This window comes from Tubulanus polymorphus, chromosome 7 (genome assembly GCF_964204645.1).
Source record: "Tubulanus polymorphus chromosome 7, tnTubPoly1.2, whole genome shotgun sequence".
Lineage (NCBI taxonomy): Eukaryota > Metazoa > Nemertea > Palaeonemertea > Tubulaniformes > Tubulanidae > Tubulanus > Tubulanus polymorphus.
The window spans coordinates 9,173,277-9,194,340 of NC_134031.1; the positions used below are offsets into that span (position 1 = coordinate 9,173,277).

The 21,064-nt window shown below is 31.7% G+C and overlaps 3 protein-coding genes and 1 long non-coding RNA gene across 7 annotated transcripts; all 4 read right to left on the minus strand.

Moving 5' to 3' along the window:
* Positions 1–4,218: 4,218 nt before the first annotated feature.
* LOC141908720 (uncharacterized) lies at positions 4,219–6,247 on the minus strand. 4 transcript variants are annotated; one of them, XR_012619624.1, is made up of 9 exons: positions 6,189–6,247; positions 5,815–5,969; positions 5,538–5,617; positions 5,315–5,453; positions 5,078–5,146; positions 4,899–4,987; positions 4,683–4,809; positions 4,500–4,602; positions 4,219–4,374 (listed from the first exon to the last, which is right to left on the minus strand). It is a non-coding gene; the product is annotated as an uncharacterized LOC141908720 (long non-coding RNA). The 4 variants fall into 4 exon arrangements; XR_012619625.1 differs by having other exon boundaries at positions 5,538–5,741; XR_012619626.1 differs by lacking the exon at positions 5,538–5,617.
* A 1,173-nt stretch (positions 6,248–7,420) lies between these two features.
* On the minus strand, positions 7,421–7,900 carry LOC141909142 (uncharacterized). Its single transcript, XM_074799528.1, has one exon. The coding sequence runs from the start codon at positions 7,898–7,900 to the stop codon at positions 7,421–7,423; it is 480 nt and encodes a 159-aa protein (XP_074655629.1).
* A 17-nt stretch (positions 7,901–7,917) lies between these two features.
* Positions 7,918–8,670, minus strand: LOC141909143 (uncharacterized). Its single transcript, XM_074799529.1, has one exon. The coding sequence runs from the start codon at positions 8,668–8,670 to the stop codon at positions 7,918–7,920; it is 753 nt and encodes a 250-aa protein (XP_074655630.1).
* A 458-nt stretch (positions 8,671–9,128) lies between these two features.
* LOC141909144 (uncharacterized) lies at positions 9,129–9,455 on the minus strand. Its single transcript, XM_074799530.1, has one exon. The coding sequence runs from the start codon at positions 9,453–9,455 to the stop codon at positions 9,129–9,131; it is 327 nt and encodes a 108-aa protein (XP_074655631.1).
* Between the last annotated feature and the right edge of the window lie 11,609 nt (positions 9,456–21,064).

Consider the following 21,064-nt stretch of genomic DNA (forward strand, 5'->3'; position numbering starts at 1 on the left):
ACTGAAACGTCAACGAGTTAGACTGTATTGCTTTGATGACAAACTGACTCCTACGCAAGATGACCATCCAAATCAAATGTAAACTAAGAAAGAAAACAACAAAACTAGTTGCGTTGGTCGACAAAAATAAATCAATAGTTTATTACAATACTTCAATTTCAAAAAAAGGATAGGAAAAAGTGAACAATAAGTGTGTTTGCCATGCGTCTTTAAATATTTCCCAAGAATATTTCTTTTTCTGGCCACCACCTGCCTCGACGTCAGACTTTTTCGAGATGATTTCGCTGAAAGTACGAAACAAGACAAAATTTATGGATGGGAATCATACATGCTACAAATCACTTTTACTGCGAACATTGGAATGAGCTTAAGCAATTTTCTAGGAGGAAAAATTGAGTCAAATGATGTTTCAAAATCTGAACGGGAAAAGTTTTACTGAATTTTATGGCTAATGGCAAGTACATATTTATACATTGAATTAATAAGGTAAATATCTGTATAAAAGGTTGTATAGCAACTTGAATTGAAGGATTAATGCAATAGGTCTCTTAAAGACGAATGAGCCATACTTATTAGACTGGTCATGTGAATCAACATCAAATTTAGAACTATCATCCATTTTTAGTTTTCAATCAAAGACCAACCTATGAAATAAAGAACATATTTTTCTGAACCTGGAATAAATTAAAATAAATCTGAGGAATTCACCAAATTTCTGTATCGAACCCCTAATATATAGCCTATAGATTGATACTTACATACGACAAATTGATAAAGAAGCTTCATTTGACAGTATACAAACTCGCAGACAAACTCCCAAAATGAATCATGTCCTATTCATGATAAACACATAGAATCAAACAAAATACAACTACAAAATTCACAATACAGATTTCGGTTTCGAATCCTTCAAATAGCTGTTTACTTACATGAAACGAATTATCAAACTACTTCTGCCGACAGCATACCAACTCGCTGACAAACCCCCAAAGTGAACCGTGTCATGATAAACTTCTGGAATTAAACGTAATAAAGAATGTACAAAATTTACAAAATGTCGGTTTCGAATCCCTCAAATAGCCTTACACTTACAAATGGTGGATTATCAAACAACTATGAACTCCCACAACGCCACATGTCTTTAATAATCTACAGTAAACCTGGAATTAAATGAAATAAATCTTAAAATTCCGATTTGAACCCAACGTAGGCCCTATCTTTACTTGTAGGCCTAAGATCTTGAAATAGGATAAATAATGTTATGATGAAAGAGGCATAATGGTTCGGAAAAAATTGAATTCAATATGGCTCTTGGCCCGGCAAGTTTGCTTTTGAAATATCCTTTTGATTAGGCTTAGTTACACATTTTAAAAGCAAATGACATTTTGCATCAAACTAAAGGCGGCTTTTTTGAGAAAAAGATTCTTTTGAGTCGTAAAATTTATAGCCTAGAACCAATTTCTTCGTCAAAGCGTGATGCACAATTTTGACTGGGTCTTTTTTCCACGTGGTAGTGTACAGCAAATTTGAATAGGCCTAAATAATAGAATTATCTTAGGTTTCACGATAAAGATGCAGCATTAACTTAGATTAATGCTTATCTTTTACAATTAGGCTTATATTTCAAAGGAAAACGCCCAAAGTTGGTCGAACAGGGGTTAGGCATTGATGGTAGAGGGGCTGTGTGTGTGCTGAAACTGAGATAAAAATGCACGGGAACGAGTTTGTCGAGTGGAGCTTATTATTCCATCAGGGATAGTGCACTATGGTCGTGTTATATATCAAAATGTTCCTTGTTAGTTCCGCTGCATCGCTAAAAACAAATTGAGATAGGTTTCCCCGTATTTTTTTACATATTACATCACTTACAACAACAGCGCTTACAACGATAAACGTCCGTCGCCGAAAAATTCGGGTCTGACTATTTCAGATGGCTGGGAGTCACCTTCATTTCGGTCAACGAATTATACATTTAGACTTCACCTACGTACCTAAAATGGCGGACGATTCAACTTCATCTTCCGATCCGTCTTATTCTTGTCATGATTGTCATGATTTTATGGAAGTGTCAGCACTCATCAATGAACACGAATTGAAGTCAAGAACTACGTGGTGCGTATGGTGGAAGGACAAGTTATCTGAATATAGTGGTGGTATGTTTATCTTTTACCGTAATTTTAATGTCTCTCTACCCTCTAGTCTTGTTTTCTGTTCTATCTATCTAGACCTATAGTACAGTATAATAACTTATACGCTGATGAGTGTTGTGTTAAGAAAACACTTGTCGTGTTGACATATGGCCTCGCACATAGCATATATACACGAGTACGAATAAGCCTTCCTGTATGTACTGTTTTTCGATATGATCGTATGCCTATAGGCTAATACATGCAGGCGCGCGTCACCGGAATTACAGATATTATTGGGGCAAACCACTTCAATTTATTTCAGCGAAATCACATATTCCGACATAAGCAAGGCTATTTTGAATGAAATATGAAGCAAAGAGACCAGAAATTCAATCCGAGCTAAATGAATCCGAGACTGATATGGATCCGACATAGGCGGAGTCTACTGTAGTATTTACTTTCGAAACTCTTCTATCACTGAACTGCTTTTAATGTAGTAAGTATTTTATGTTCATACAGTCTGAAAGTCCGTCTGGACTTTCTGACTGCATACTTAATACCAAAACATATTTTTGGTGGGTGTGCAACATGCTTTTGTCTCTTTCACTTATTGCTTTTTGACTTAATGTTTTTGTCTAATACTCCATATAACATGTATATTTTTGATAAAGGTTATTGGGATCATTACACAGCACAAATGTGGTGTCGATTAGTTCACATAAAAAATATGCTAATTATTTGAATATAGGAACATTTAAAGTTGTGGAAAATTTTTGTCCATTGTAAATGTGTGGACTCATTGGCATATATATACCGGTATATATATATATATATATATATATATATATATATATATATATATATATATATATATATATATATATATATATATATATATATATATATATATATATATATATTAGTATATAATAATTGGAGGTAGGTAATTTGATAACATCTATTTTCTGCACACTTCGGCAACAGGTGAGCTAATTTGGCCATTTTGGTTTGCTTTTTAACTTTTTACACATAATAATTTCTTATATCTTAGTAACCCGATCGTTGTAGAGAAATGTTTGACAATCACCATATTTGTATATCAATGACTTGTAATATTTACCATATTGTACTCATTGTCACCTAACATCATCTGCACCGTATGCACTATTAAAATGCTGTAAGGCCGTGTTGTAATCCAATTTTTTTAAGTCAATCAGAACTATGTACATGTATATTCACATTTCAAAATTGTGTAAGTTGATTTATATCAGAACAATGTTTATTCAAATTTAAAGATTTGTGAAATAAAAAAGTTTGTATGGTACATATATGTTTATGGTTTTAGTTTGTATTTTTCTTCACGTTGAATGTAATTTGGGAGGACTTTTTAAGGAATTTCCTTTTGGATAGCCGATCTCCTGATTGGAAATAAGTTTCTATTGGTCATTAATTTGAATTTCATTCAGACAAAAAATGGGAATTTTGTTTGAACGAATTGCGCTGAAGGACCGAGTTCGTGGAACGATTTACTGGATTCAAACCCAGTGTATTGGGCTACGTTACATCGTAGGTGAAGTCTAAATGTATAATTCGTTGACCGAAATGAAGGTGACTCCCAGCCATCTGAAATAGTCAGACCCGAAAAATTCGGAATGACAAAAACTTCCGCATTGAGAGCGCCACCGGCACCGCACCAATTTAAATTCAATTATATGGATCGGAAACCCTCATGCGATGCACTCTATGATCTTTAGAACCTGTCTCTGGAGACTGGGAATAAGACATTTCTCTAAGGTCTGAGAATAATCGGGTAAGCGATTTTTTCTACCGGCCACAGTTAGGTTTCGCACTGCGCATGTTCTGAATATACCGGAAGTAAACAAACCGTGACGTACGCGGAAGGAAAGCACATGGCTAGTCAAAAGTCAATTACATTGTCAATAGGCATACGTTATTCTGCGATGATAAAATCGAAATTTTAAGGTTAAAATCTGAAAAGATTTCCGATCCGTTTCCTTCTATGACAGGTTGTAAATATTGAGACAAAAAATAAAATGAAATTCAGCATATAGAATGAATTTAATGTGTTTATTTCTTATCATGAATTTAAGTGTTTATTTCTTTACTTAGTACAGTACTGCTTGCAGAAAATACATTTCAAATCAAAATTTAGAATTATCTTTCGGTTTAAAGTATGAGGTAGACACACCACATGGTACCATCGATAGCAATAGTTGCATTCCTCCTAGAAAAGAAATAACAGAACTGTATATTGATATTGATTAATGTTCATTTATACTGGCACTAAAATTAAAAAGGATTGCATTATAATGAACTTTGAATTTAATAACTATAAGGTCGAGGGCCTACCTGATTCATTAACTAGTGCAGCGGCTGATGTCCAACGATGTGAATTTGCATTTACTGTTGAAATATGGGTCGTGTCAGTACCTTGAAGAACACTGCCAGCATACTGTTGAATACACATATGTAATTGAATGAGATTTGTTAAACAATAATCAATAATATTGAAATTAAACAAATCAATCCTACCAAAATAGTCAACAAGCCACAACTATGCCCATCAAGTTGTTTCTGGTGAGGCGGTTCGATTATGGACCATTCAATATCATCAATGTCATGTCTACCAAGGGCTGTGGCTCAGTAAGTCAAGTAAGACCTTACATTGAGATGAGAAATAGTTTGGAAATTATACATAATACATTGACATCGATAGAGAATAACGCAGTTTTCATAATAATTTCTTACTTAATATTCTTCAGTGCTTGAGCTTTTTTAAAATCAGATGCTCCAAACGGATCAAGGTAGACGATTTCATAGTTTTTGGGCTTGATCATCTAATATGAATAAAAAAATGCATTATTTCTAAATACTTAATATTTGACAAATAAATACCGAAATTATCAAATAATTATAATTGTACTTACAACCAGAACCCAATGATCACTATCCTTGTTGTAGCCGCCAATGATCATATATTTGTTTTCAAAATTTATCTAGTAATCAAATAGATTTTATGAGGAGTCTCAAGAGTAAATGAAAAACGAGAAAAGTTATCAAAGTACTACATACTTTCTTGAATAGACTATATTTGTATCGTGATTTGTTTCCTGCGACAATCGGGGTTATTATATAAGAATCAATAACCGTACAGTCATACATACTTTTTTCAGCTTCAAGGGCTAGGGCCATGTTTAGGAATTTAATTTCAAGGACCGCAATCCCTCATCGGTCAAGAGATGACTACCAGATTTGGCAACTACTGTTCTGAGTATTGGATCTTCCTGTTTGTCCAAAATACATCTGACATGAAAAAACATCATTTGTGGCACACGTATTTCATGTAGAAGAAAGAGAGAAAAAGAATTAATTTCAATTGTGACTTACATGTGCTGAACTTTACTTCCGCGTACGTCACGGTTTGTTTACTTCCGGTATATTCAGAACATGCGCAGTGCGAAACCTAACTGTGGGCGGTAGAAAAAATCGCTTAGCCTACCGAATAATCGACCCTCAATGCTAGTCTGAATACCAGTCGTTGTTAGGTTCCCTACAACGTCTGACGCTAAAGTATCATATAGACGTTAACTCCTGTTAATTGCAATGCAACAACTAATTTTAGTGTCAAATCAAACCTTTGTACTAAAATAAATTAATTTGTTACCTTGTTGACTTTGAAAACGTGTTTTATAACAAAATTGTTTGGCTCGATGGGGTTTCAAGTGGTGGCTTTTGTCAGTTGAATACGTCCGACAAATAACAAACTACCGGATATCAAATTGATGTTTCTTTATTCAACGGATTTAGGACGATTCAAATCTGTAAACAGATAATACATACTTATAATATCTGAGCTATTGCTAGATTGCGCAATACAAAATAAACCTTTATCTTGAATCATAATATTTCGCCTTAATTTCTTGGAATTACTTATCTATAACACTGATTTATGTTATACTCTTATACTACGGAATATTCTCTTATGTTATTACACCATAATCTACTAAATTAACACTGCACATAGTATAAAATACTCACTGAGTATGCCAGTGATTTACTATTTCTCTTTATCATGTTGCAATATCTTCACGTGATTTCAGAATTATAAAACTAGTACATGAAACGCTGATAGCTTTCTCAACCTTCTGAGAACACAAAATGAAAACTCAAAACCCGAAAAGTTACCGATTCACTCTCCCGGCCGCGAGACGCGGAACATTATTCTACAAAATTACCAAATACATACATAAATTCTGATTCAATGAATCTTAAGCCTTTATAGTAATCAATCTTAATTTTAGTTAATATCCAGGAAGAAAGACACTCTAAATATTTGGATGGATATATGAAAGCTGTGGGTACTGGAGTGTGTAATGGGTAGTGTAGTGTGATCTGTGTGCATTTGTGGCCAGCACACAGATCACATTGTTCAATGGGGTTTGGTCCAGGACTCGTGAGATTTTCAACAACACGGAAGTAACGTGTAATAAATGATGACTTGAATTGCATGACTACCTACCACCCCTCATTATTGTTGGAAAACTAAACGTTCGGCACTGACTAAAAATTAGTAGTATCATTTAAGAAATGGCCAGAATTTTAACTTAGATTCTATCTCATTTTTATTTTTACAATTGCGATTGGTATAATTCTTTTTAAGCGGCGGTTTAGGCTTCATGTTTCCTCTGGAATTCACTGCAAATAGTTATGGAACTACGCACATTTCAGTGTTTTTGGCAGCTGTACACTCAATCGGCACCGTTCGTGACTAGCTTCACTGCGGAATTATCATTAATTAACATCGCCATCTCACATCATCAACTTATATTGTGCCTTATAACCCTAACAGCCGAAATAATTGAAATGCACACATGATTTCTATCATTGAAAATTGAGAGAGTGGCCATGTTTGTGTTTGCTGCTTCGCGTAAATCCCGCGCGGTGGCGGGGAGTGGGGCCGATACGTCTAGTACAGAATATTTCAGATTTACAATAACAATATAGGTATTTCAATCTCATGTTCAATTAAATGCACATTTAAATCTCATGTATACACATCTTGATACGACATTTCACTACTAATTATTGTTCCTCCACGGGAAGTAATACAGCTATTCTAGTGATTGCACGCTGATACGATCCGGTCGCTGTTTTTACTTCTACATTTCGAATAAGTCCATCATCGCTCGGAAATACATGTGATATTCGACCCTTACACCATTTACTACGGATCGGATTCGGTTCATGGAGTAACACGATATCCCCCACTTTCACATCACGTTTCGCGGTATAATCCATTTCCTCCGTGGAGCAAGATGAGGAAACACGTCTCGATACCATTTTTTCCACAACGCATCAACGATTTTTTGACAATATTCTACGCGATGTCTCGGATTTCGCGTCTCGGCAAATGGACCATGCGGTACGTCATCGGATGCTCTGCCCAACAAAATTCCGTTCGGACAAATGTAACTGCCATCATTTGGATCACTGGACTTCACTCCAATCGGCCGTTCGTTAACGAGATTTGCTACTTCAAATATAATAGTTTGAAGTTCAAACGGCGCATGTACTTGTTCTCCAATCACAATTTTCAAATTCCTTTTAACGGATTTCACCAACGCTTCAGCGCAACCGTTCTGATGCGGCCCTAACGGTGTAATGAACTGCCACGAGATTTCGCGATTTGCGCACCAGACCCGAATTTCCTTCTGTGCAGCTACTAGTTGAGACCCATTGTGACTCAACATCGATTCCGGTTTTCCTCTTACAGATAGAAAACGTCGAAAGGTTTGAATAAATTCCTGTGCTGAGTATCAAGCGCGATATCGCAATACACTGCACGAGTCGCGAGACAGGTGAAAATAACACCCCAAACTTTCATTGTTGTCATTCGCTTGATTCGGACGTTAAACGGTCCAAAAAGATCGCATGCGGTGTGTTGAAACGGAGGGCTCGGATTCAGACGAATACTCGGAAGGTCAGCCATGTGCTGATCCTCCACTTTTGCACACATTTCACGACAAAATAAACAACTGCGCACTACCGATTTAGCTAACCGATTCAATCCGATTATCCAGAATCCTCGTCGCACCTTCGCGGTAGTCGCTGCAACTCCAGGATGACCACATCGATGCTGATGTTCCACGATAAGTTTCGATATGAAATGATCCTTTGGTAATAGAACGCGATGTTTCTGATCATAAGCTACATCAGCGTTTCCAAGTCGACCTCCCACTCGGATAATCCCTGCAGAATCTACAAACGGCGATAATTTCCGAAATTCCACTTCATATTTCCGATTTCTAACTTCGGTTTGTGACAATTTCACGATTGTGCTTTTCGCGCACTTTAATTCGGCTGCAGTAACTTCTCCCGTTTGAATTTGTTCTTTCTTATTCCGAACTCTCGCCTGCGAATTTTTCACAAATCGAAGAACCATTGCAGCGAGGCGTATCAGACGATTCAACGTGCTAACTTTCTGCAACGCACTTATCTCGAATCTTGGTTTTGTGACCATAACGCACCCTAGTTTTTGTTCGGAATCATTTATCTCGGTTGTTTCGGTAGGATACGACACTGGCCATACATCTTTCGGTTGACGCATAAATTCTGGCCCACAAACCCAGCGAACATCTTAACCGGATTCATTGATTCCACGGCTAATATCATCGGCCACATTCTCAGTCGACGGACAATGGCCGTAATAACTACGCTCAGTTTTAGACAGAATTTCTCCGACCCTATTCGCAACAAATGTTTTATACACCCGCGAGTCATTCTGAATCCACGAGTAAGCAATCATCGAATCAGTGAAAATGTGAACATTCTTGATCTCAAGTCTCGATTCAACCTTGATAGTCTCATTAATTCTACAGCCCAATACCAATGATTGTAGTTCTTTTCGTGGATGACTTATCGTATCGACTTTACCAACGCAAACTTTATCCCCACCTTTCCATCTCCACATATCCAACGTTAATATGCAACACTCCCGAAAGCGACATTTGATGCATCACAGACAATGACAAGGTATGAATCTGACGCATTTGCCGGAGTTAGACATCGATCAAACTTCCGTGTTCCCAGCTTACGAATTTCCTCGATCCATCTTAACCATTTGTCTTGCATCTTCTCTGGTATCGGTTGATCCCAATCAAGATTTTCTCGCCATAATTCCTGCAATCCGATTTTCCGTTTAACAATGGCAGGCGCACCAAATCCGAATACATCATAAATTCCTGATATAATCGCTGTTATACATCGTTTTGTGAGAGGTAGAGTGACACTGGATGGTATGGACATATGAATTGAGATCTTATCCTCGTCTCGATACCAAATGACTCCGAGCACTTTCTCAACGTTGTCTTCATTGTTGTCTTCATCCTCCCCGGCCCGATAATTGTGCATTCGAGTACCAATGCTTGATCTGGAAATGTCCCGATTCCAAAATTTGATCGATCTCACATCTTCGTTTTTCTAAATCGAAAACGGTATTCACACTATCTGCGATGTCATCCGTATATCGACATTGCTTAATCGTTGCGACGGCATCTGGATACTGTGTTTTATATTGATCCGCAGTCATATCCATTGCAATATTTGTGAGAGCTGGTGACGATACATCTCCAAATGTTAAGACCATTTTGACGTAAATATCTGGATCACGATTCGACTCATAATTTCGCCATAAGAATCGATGCGTTTGAGTATCGATACCTGGGCTAACGAGAACTTGATGGTACATCTTTTTGACATCTCCGACCAATACATACTCTCTTTCACGCCAGCGAATTAACACTCCGCGTAAATTGTTGAGATGATCACCGCATTTACTCAAATAATCATTGATCACATGACCTTTATAGTTCTCAGCTTGATTGAAAACCATACGACACGGATGAGTTGGTTTATCTGGTCGCACTACTGCATGGTGACTCATATAATGAACAGGCCCACGATAATTTTCGATTTCTTCTGCCGTGATTTTCTTTGCCGAACCCGAATTCACTAATTGCTCAACTTGCTCATTATAAATCTCAGCCAATTTCGGGGATTTCTGCAATCGTTGTTCCGCGCAATTTCGCAAACGCTTGATAATAATTATCTGGTAGCTGATTTGGATCCTTTTTCCACGGTAACGGAATTTGCCACCGATTTCCGATTCGAATAGCGGACGAACGAATCTCTAATTCTTCTTTCCCTTCGATCGCAGTTTTGATTTTTTCGCCCAGTTGTCTTTCTTGACAGCACCAGTTCAAACAAACGCCCATTTCTTCGGTTTCCCAGAATCTCGACATATCTGTAGGGTCGTGTCATTTAGTCAAAATTACTTTTCCCGGACTACAACGTTTATCTTCTTTATCAGAACGACCGAGCGAAAAATAAAAAATGAAAAATAATTCTCGCACACTCGAATTTTTTTTCATTTTTTATGAGTTTCATTCCTAATTCAAATAGAAATTATTATTATTTTCATATTTTTCATTTTTTACTCACTAGCCCTTTCAACCTTTGATATGAAAGCCTATTACCCCTATTACTCTTAAAATATTCATTTACATGGATAAAATATAAATGAATCACATATATAAGTAATTAGAAAAGTAGGCTTTCAAGCCAGAGTACGAGAGTACGAGCTCTTATAGAATAGATATATAGATATATTTTAAACATATTTCAATATTTATATTTGTATGAGTTAGATTTTTAAACATTAAAAGTGTTAGTAAAGTGTGGTTGAAATAATTCATATTTAAATCATTGAACTTCTAAAATCAATTTTTAAAAAAAATTTAGTATTAAAATGGAAGCAAATAAGTACTACTGTTCAACATGTAAAATCAACATAGATAAATCTCTAACAGCAAGACACAATAAAACTAAAACACATTTAGAGAATAAATTGAAATTAGAATATGAAGATGATATATTAGAAACTAAATTAGATAAATTAAAGAATGAAAAAGAAACATACAAAAGTGGTACATGTAATCAATCATTCAGTGATAAAAGATATTATAATGAACATTTAAAATCTAAAAGTCATATTAGAAATATGAATAATGATATTTTAGGTGAAGATTATTTTGATCATGATAAGAAACATAAGACAATTAAAAGAATAAGAAATAAATTAAACAATAAAAGACCATACATGGAAGATGTAAGAAATTATATTAATTCATTAGATAATAAAAAAGATATAGAAATAACTGAAGCATTTAAAAGTGATATTGGTCCAGCAGCTATTGAGTTTAAATTTCATAAAGGAAAAACATTAGAAGAAAATAAAAAACATTTAGAAAATATGAAAGATATAATAAAAATAATTACAGATGTTGAATACCCTAAAATTAGTATATCTTCTAAATTAAAGTTTATAAAATCTGAAGATAAACCAATATATAATATAAATTCTCATTCACAACATATTATATCTAAACAACATATAGATGATAAATTAGATAAATGTTATAATGAAGTAAAAACTAAAATGGAAGAGAAATATTTTGAAGGATCAGGTTTAATATTTGATGAAATAATATTTATGACTTTACATGTTTATAACACAGAATATAATAAGTTAACTATATCAAAACCAATTGATGAAATAATGTATCATATTATAAAGAACCAGATATTGAAGCATCGAGTTATATTAAACTTCCATTTAAAACTAATGCTGTAATAAATGTACAAAATTTTGATGATTAATGTTTTCTATGGACAATTATAAGTTGCTTACATCCAACAGAAGATATTACACATAGTTTTAGATTAACACATTATAAACCATTTGAAAATAATTATAAGATATATAATTATCCTGTTAGAATTAAAAATATCCCAAAAATAGAAAGAGATAATAATTTAAGAATAAATGTATTTGATTTAATCAAATTACCAAATACAAAAGGTAACAATATAAAACATTATACATTAGAATCTTTGTATTTATCAAACGATTATGATTCAAATGGTGTTATAGATATATTATATAATGAGAATCATTATATGTGGATTAAACAAATAGATTCATTCTTTAGAACAGAAAGTGATCACCATAATAAAATATATCTATGTAGAAAATGTTTACATAAATTCAGTAATGAAAGTACATTATTAAATCATAAACAATTATGTGAAAATCATGATTATTGTAAATTAGTTTTACAAAATGAAAAAGATAAAATATTAGAATTCAAAAAATATGATTACAAAAATAAAGTACCATTTGTAATATATGGAGATTTGAATCATTAAATAAAGAACTAACTGATCAAGATAGAAAAGAAATACATTATAAAAGAGAGAAATTAAATTCTAATGAAAATGATTTTTCAGATGAACCACCAAAAACAAATACTATTAAAAAGATTCATCAATCAGCTGCAGCTTTCGGATTATATATATAATCTGATTATCCAGAACTAATTGAAAGTGAATATTATCATTACAGAAATGAAAATGTTATCAATCATTTTTGTGACTTATTAATTGAATATGAAATAAGATTTAGTAAATTATTGAATACAAATAAAGAAAGTATAATGACAGAAGAAGATAAAGAAGCATTTGAGTTTGCAGATAAATGTTATTATTGTGAAAAGATATTTAATTATAAAGATAAAAAAGTAAGAGACCATGATCATTTGAACGGAAAGTTTAGAGGCGCTGCGCATGAGAATTGTAATTTGCAAGCAAAGAAAATTAATTTTGTACCAGTTATATTTCATAATCTATCAGGATATGATGCACATTTATTCATCAAACAGTTATGCCATAAAATAGAAGAAATCAATAATGAAATAGAAAGATTAAATTCAAATAGATCAAAAGATAAAATACCAACTTATAAATTTAAAATGTTAGCTAGAACATCTGAGAATTATATATCATTCCAATTTGGGTGTTTAAGATTTATAGATTCATATAGATTTTTAAATAGTCCATTAGATAACTTATCAAAATCATTAGTTGATGATGAATTAAAAATATTAAAGCAACACTATCCAAATAATGATGATTTCCAATTAATGAGATATAAAGGAGCAATTCCATATTCTTTCTATAAAAATCATAATGATCTTAACATAACTGAATTATTAAAAGAACAATTCTATGATGAATTAAAAAATGAATATGTTAAAGATGAAGTATATAATAGAACATTGAATATTTGGAATCATTTTGGAATGAAAAATCATGGACAATTAGTAGATTTATATTTAAAATCAGATGTATTATTATTATCGGATATATTCGAAAGGTTTAGAGATGTAAACTTAAAATATTTTTTAACATTGATCCTTGTCATTGTTATTCATCACCAGGTTTAACATGGGATTGTGGTTTAAAATTTACAGATATAAAAATGGATTTGTTAACAAATATATATCAATTATTATTATTTGAAAAATCTATAAGAGGAGGAGTTTCAGGTGTATTAGGCGATAGATATTTCAATGTAAATGATAATCCTGGATATAAGTTATTATATATAGATGCAAATAATTTGTATGGTTGGGCAATGATGGAACCACAACCTTATGGAGTATTTGAAATAAGTGAAGTTTTACAACATGAAAATAATGACAAATTTGATTGGAAGAAAAGGATTCTAGATATTGCAGATGATTCAGATACTGGTTACTTTTTTGTTGTAGATTTAGAATATCCTGAACATATTAAATTTAAATCTAGAAATCTAGCATACTGTCCCGAACACAAAACTGTAACGCATGAAGAATTATCAAATTATCAAAAAAGAATTAAACCCGAAAATCATATTCATACAGAAAAGTTAATGGTAACTCAGGAAGATAAATATAATTATGTAGTACATTATAGAATGTTAAAGTTTTATCTAAAACAAGGAATGATCCTAAAAAAGTACATAGATATATTTCATTCAGTCAATCTAAATGGTTAGAAAAATATATATATTTTAACACCAAACAGAGAACTAAAGCTAATACTGATTTCGAGAAAGATTTCTTCAAGTTAATGAATAATGCATTCTATGGTAAGACTTGTGAAAATATTAGAAATAGAAATGATATTGAGTTAGTTAGTAATGGCAAAAGGATAAGGCATTCACAAACATACCCTAAATTTATAGGTAACAGAATATTTGATGAAAATTTAGCCGCAGTTAAAATGAGAAGAACATCTATGAAATTTAATAAACCAATTCATGTTGGAGCATCAGTTTTAGAAATATCAGAATTATTAATGTATGAATTCTATAAAAATGTGTTACAACCTCATTTTGGAGAAAAACATATAGAAATCTTATATTTTGATACTGACAGTTACATATTAAAGATAAAAACTAATAACATAACAGATGATTTAAAAACATTAAAACATCATTTTGATTTCAGTAATTATCCTAAAGATCATGAATTGTTTAGCAATGATAATAAAAAAGTTCCTGGTAAATTCAAAGATGAATTAGGTGGTGAAGAAATGATAGAGTTCATAGGAATTAGATCTAAAATGTATAGTTATAAAACCAAAACTCATGAATCAAAGAAATTGAAAGGAATAACCAAAAGTGTGGTAGAAAAGAATATTCATTTCAAAGATTACATCAATTGTATATTCAATGAAGAAGTTAGAAAACATAAGATGAAATGTTTAAGATCAGAAGATCACGAGATGTTTATTGAAGAAATTGAAAAGGTTAGTTTGAATCCATTTGATGATAAAAGATATATTTTAGATGATGGAATTCATACAGTTGCATATGGTTGCAATTTAGATGAATACTTAGAATTTAAAAGAGAAGAAACAAAAGAGAACGAGATAATGAAAAGAATTCTAACGTGTTAATCAAATTTTAATAAAAATATGTATTATAAATGGAGAGTAAACAAGCAAACAGTGAGAACAACAAATTATTTCTAGATAGAATAAAAGATACTTCAAATGTCAAATCAGTAGATTATAAATTTAAGAAGTTAAAAGAATTAATAATCCATAAGAAATATCTAATTACAAATATTGATACAGTTACTAACAAATATGGAGATAAATTAGTTATACACTTAGAATATGAAGGATTAAAAGGAAATACATATAAATTCAGAACATATTTACCAGATAGATTTCATAGATTATCAAGTGAAGATCTAGAAGAATTATGTTCTGGAGATTTCTATTTCGTATACAAAGGTAAGAATGAAAAGGGGCACCATGAAATAAATTTCGAATAAGAAAATATGTAAAGATATAGCTGCAAAGGAGCGATGTAAAGCCATTCAGAATGATGGGAATTGTAGTAAATTGAAATATCGATACATAGAATAAAATGCATTGACAGATTCGAACCTAATATGCAACCACTGTGTAAACGTCAAATATGATTCAGGACGTACAATCACAAATATTAATATATTTGACCAGGCATTTATTTTGGCATTCAAACATCATGATACTGTATTATCACCATCCTTAAAAATGGATCTGTCCTATTAAGAACTCATCTTAAGCACCTGCTGAGCCGATAGATTGAGTGAATTCACAGATAAGAACGTATCATGATTTAGAATAGATTTAATAAGTAAATGTTTTTATTGAAATATTTGAATAAATACATATATTGTAGTGTAGATTCAATCAATAACTTATGAATTGATTTGGTCTGGGTTTCCGGCTGATGTTGATTTTGGCTTTTATGGATTACAAATTCTATAGTGATAAACAATTGATACCTGCAACATGTGTGTAAATCAAACCTATTCCACAAGTTCTAATAAATGGGAGAGTCACTCTTGATCTGAGTTATTAGAACTAGGGGTCCAAGACACCATGCCCACTTGGGAAGTGGTTCAAAATGCTCAACAATCTAACAATTCAGGTATCAAAGGTATAAAACATCCCTTTTCAAAGAATACCCATCACAAACTGCAATGAGAAATGGCAAACTCAGAATTCGGGCCAAAATTGACATTTTTGGACACTAAAAAAGGTCATAGGACGGCCATCTTGAGTCCGTATCCCAATTTTTGTTATGCTAATGGGCCCAGGGGACATTCACATATATCCGAAAGATCAAGGTAATTGATCAAAGCATCTTCAAAATTTCCCTCAAAAAGTTCAAAAATGTGTAAAAAGTGTTGATTTTGGCGAATAACAATGGCTGCCAGTCGGCCATCTTGATTCTGACAGGGCCAGTTTTTGGGCTGAAGATGTGTCTAGGGTAGATACATGTGTAACCCAAATATCAAGACATTACATTGAAGCGTCTTCAAAACTTCCTAAAATAACTGATTTCCGTCTACGGACGGATGGACGACGGGCGAAAAGTGAACGCAATAGCCCGCTGGGACTAAAGTCCCAAGTGGGCTTAAAATAATGTTCATTTAGTTATAGAAATTCATTGCCTTTTTGGAGTTTCTGTAATAATATTTGTTCTGCCCTAATTTTTATTACTGCATGAACCAATGATATGCTTTGTAAATATGATGTAATAAAATAAATTTGAATTAAAAATTTGAACATGAGAATCAAGCATAACTTGTGTTTTTTCAACTTGTCTTACTTGTCTTTTGTTAACAGTTCCAGAGTTTCAATTACAATCAAATCCAAATTGGCTAAAAAGTACATAGGACTAGATGAAATGAACCGTTAGTTACTGCAAACCTATTCCAGTGTTATGTCGATCGTGTTGAATCACTTTCCTTGAGTTAAAAGAATCAGATCTTCTATGGTACAACATCGGTCGAAGAGAGATATCTTGGTGTTGACGGTCCTTGACCATCTAACTTCATGCGTTTGACATTGGAATCGGCATCATACCCATTTGAACTGCAAAATATTCATACAACATGAAAACCTACAGTACATGTATACAGTAATCAAACTTTCACCGATGTTGGATATTTGAATGAACATTAGGTTTATTTCAGTATTCTATAGCAGGAAATAATAAGCCCAATCAATAGGCCCTATTCCCATTGGAACAATTGTATAATGCGTACAGCTGTACCGTACACTTATCAGTCAAGAATGGAGAAATCGGTATACCAAACCTACGAACAGCAAAATGTACAGGCCTACAATGATTTCTGGTATACAAGCCGTGACCACATGAACGTTTTGGTTTGACTAATAATGTCAGCAGGTCAGAGAAGGCCTGGCAAAACTTAATCACATGGCTCAAATCAATTAGCCTTTCTGCGTGTTAATATTTCACTGTATTGTTTTAAAAATAGGCCTATCGAGTGAATTAGTACATAGACTGAATTAGACTTTAGGCTAGTCCTGACCAAATCCTATCCATGTTATAATGGCACCAGTTAGGCCCTATAGTAACATCACTGGAGGGCCGACAAGAGGGAAAAAGTTGTGTTTGTAGTACATAGGCATGGTAGGCTTGTCGTACTCACGTAATACTTAAAACGCTGTTGTTACCTGTACGTGACTGTACGGTGATTTCTACAGGTTAGCCGTATGTGAGTACGTTGACAGTAATAGGGATAATAGGCTTTCATACCAAAGGTCGAAAGGTCGAGCTCGTAAAAAATGGAAATAACAATAATTTACAGTTGAATTAGTCGCGCACACTCCTAATTCAACTGTAAATTATTATTATTTTCATTTTTTTACTCACTCGCCCCTTCAACCTTTGATATGAAAGCCTATTATCCCTATTACTCTTAAAATATTCATATATATGAATAAAATATAAATGAATAACATATATAAGTAACGAGTAATTAACGAGCTCTTATAGAATAGATATAAAAGTATATATTTACAACATTATTTCAATATTCATATTTGTGTGAGTTAGTTAAACATTAAAATGTTAGTAAAGTGTGATTGAAATAATTCATATATAAATCATTGAACTTCTAAAATCAATTTAAAAAAAAATTTGATATTAAAATGGAAGCAAATAAGTACTACTGTCCAACATGTAATATCAATATAGATAAATCCCAAAAAGCAAGACACAATAAAACTAAAACACATTGAGAATAAATTGAAATTAGAATATGAAGATGATATATTAGAAACTAAATTAGATGAATTAAAGAATGAAAAAGAAACATACAAATGTGATACATGTAATCAATCATTCAGTGATAAAAGATATTATAATGAACATTTAGAATCTAAAAGTCATATTAGAAATAAGAATAATGATATTTTAGATGAAGATTATTTTGATAAAGATAATGATAAGAAACAGAAGACAATTAAAAGCATAAAAAATAAATTAAACAATAAAAGACCATACATGGAAGATGTAAGAAAATATATTAATTCGTTGGATAATAAAAAAGATATAGAGATAACCGAAGCATTTAAAAGTGATATTGGTCCAGCAGCTATCGAGTTTAAATTTCATAAAGGAAAAACATTAGAAGAAAATAAAAAACATTTAGAAAATATGAAAAATATTATAAAAATAATTACTGATGTTGAATATCCTAAAATTAGTATATCAGTTAAAGTAAAGTTTATAAAATCTGAAGATAAACCAATATATAATATAAATTCTCATTCACAACATATAATATCTAAACAACATATAGATGATAAATTAGATAAATGTTATAATGAAGTAAAAACTAAAATAGAAGAGAAATATTTTGAAGGATCTGGTTTAATATTTGATGAAATAATATTTATGACTTTACATGTTTATAACACAAAATATAATAAGTTAACTAAATCAAAACCAATTGATGAAAATAATGTATCATATTATAAAGAACCAGATATTGAAGCATCGAGTTATATTAAACTACCATTTAAAACTAATGCTGTTATAAATGTACAAAATGAAGATGATAAATGTTTTCTATGGGCTATAATAAGTTGTTTACATCCAACAGAAGATATTACACATAGTTTTAGATTAACTCATTATAAACCATTTGAAAATAATTATAAGATAGATAAGTATCCTGTTAGAATTAAAAACATCCCAAAAATAGAAAGAGATAATAATATAAAGATAAATGTATTTGATTTAATCAAATTACCAAATATTACTTATTATGTAAACATTTTCTACATAGATATATTTTATTATGGTGATCACTTTCTGTTCTAAAGAATAAATCTATTTGTTTAATCCACATATAATGATTCTCATAATATAGTATATCTATAACATCGTTTGAATCATAATCTTTTGATAGATATAAAGGTTCTAATGTATAATGTTTTATATTGTTACCTTTTGTATTTGGTAATTTGATTAAATCAAATACATTTATCTTTATAATATAAAGTCTATTTTTATAATGAGTTAATCTAAAACTATGTGTAATATCTTCTGTTGGATGTAAACAACTTATTATAGCCCATAGAAAACATTTATCATCTTCATTTTGTACATTTATAACAGCATTAGTTTTAAATGGTAGTTTAATATAACTCGATGCTTCAATATCTGGTTCTTTATAATATGATACATTATTTTCATCAATTGGTTTTGATTTAGTTAACTTATTATATTTTTATAACATTTATCTAATTTATCATCTATATGTTGTTTAGATATTATATGTTGTGAATGAGAATTTATATTATATATTGGTTTATCTTCAGATTTTATAAACTTTACTTTAACTGATATACTAATTTTAGGATATTCAACATCAGTAATTATTTTTATAATATTTTTCATATTTTCTAAATGTTTTTTATTTTCTTCTAATGTTTTTCCTTTATGAAATTTAAACTCGATAGCTGCTGGACCAATATCACTTTTAAATGCTTCGGTTATCTCTATATCTTTTTTATTATCCAATGAATTAATATATTTTCTTACATCTTCCATGTATGGTCTTTTATTGTTTAATTTATTTTTTATGCTTTTAATTGTCTTCTGTTTCTTATCATTATCTTTATCAAAATAATCTTCATCTAAAATATCATTATTCTTATTTCTAATATGACTTTTAGATTTTAAATGTTCATTATAATATCTTTTATCACTGAATGATTGATTACATGTATCACATTTGTATGTTTCTTTTTCATTCTTTAATTCATCTAATTTAGTTTCTAATATATCATCTTCATATTCTAATTTCAATTTATTCTCAATGTGTTTTAGTTTTATTGTGTCTTGCTTTTTGGGATTTATCTATATTGATATTACATGTTGGACAGTAGTACTTATTTGCTTCCATTTTAATATCAAATTTTTTTTTTAAATTGATTTTAGAAGTTCAATGATTTATATATGAATTATTTCAATCACACTTTACTAACATTTTAATGTTTAACTAACTCACACAAATATGAATATTGAAATAATGTTGTAAATATATACTTTTATATCTATTCTATAAGAGCTCGTTAATTACTCGTTACTTATATATGTTATTCATTTATATTTTATTCATATATATGAATATTTTAAGAGTAATAGGGATAATAGGCTTTCATATCAAAGGTTGAAGGGGCGAGTGAGTAAAAAAATGAAAATAATAATAATTTACAGTTGAATTAGGAGTGTGCGCGACTAATTCAACTGTAAATTATTGTTATTTCCATTTTTTACGAGCTCGACCTTTCGACCTTTGGTATGAAAGCCTATTATCCCTATTACTGTCAACGTACTCACATACGGCTAACCTGTAGAAATCACCGTACAGTCACGTACAGGTAACAACAGCGTTTTAAGTATTACGTGAGTACGACAAGCCTACCATGCCTATGTACTACAAACACAACTTTTTCCCTCTTGTCGGCCCTCCAGTGATGTTACTATAGGGCCTAACTGGTGCCATTATAACATGGATAGGATTTGGTCAGGACTAGCCTAAAGTCTAATTCAGTCTATGTACTAATTCACTCGATAGGCCTATTTTTAAAACAATACAGTGAAATATTAACACGCAGAAAGGCTAATTGATTTGAGCCATGTGATTAAGTTT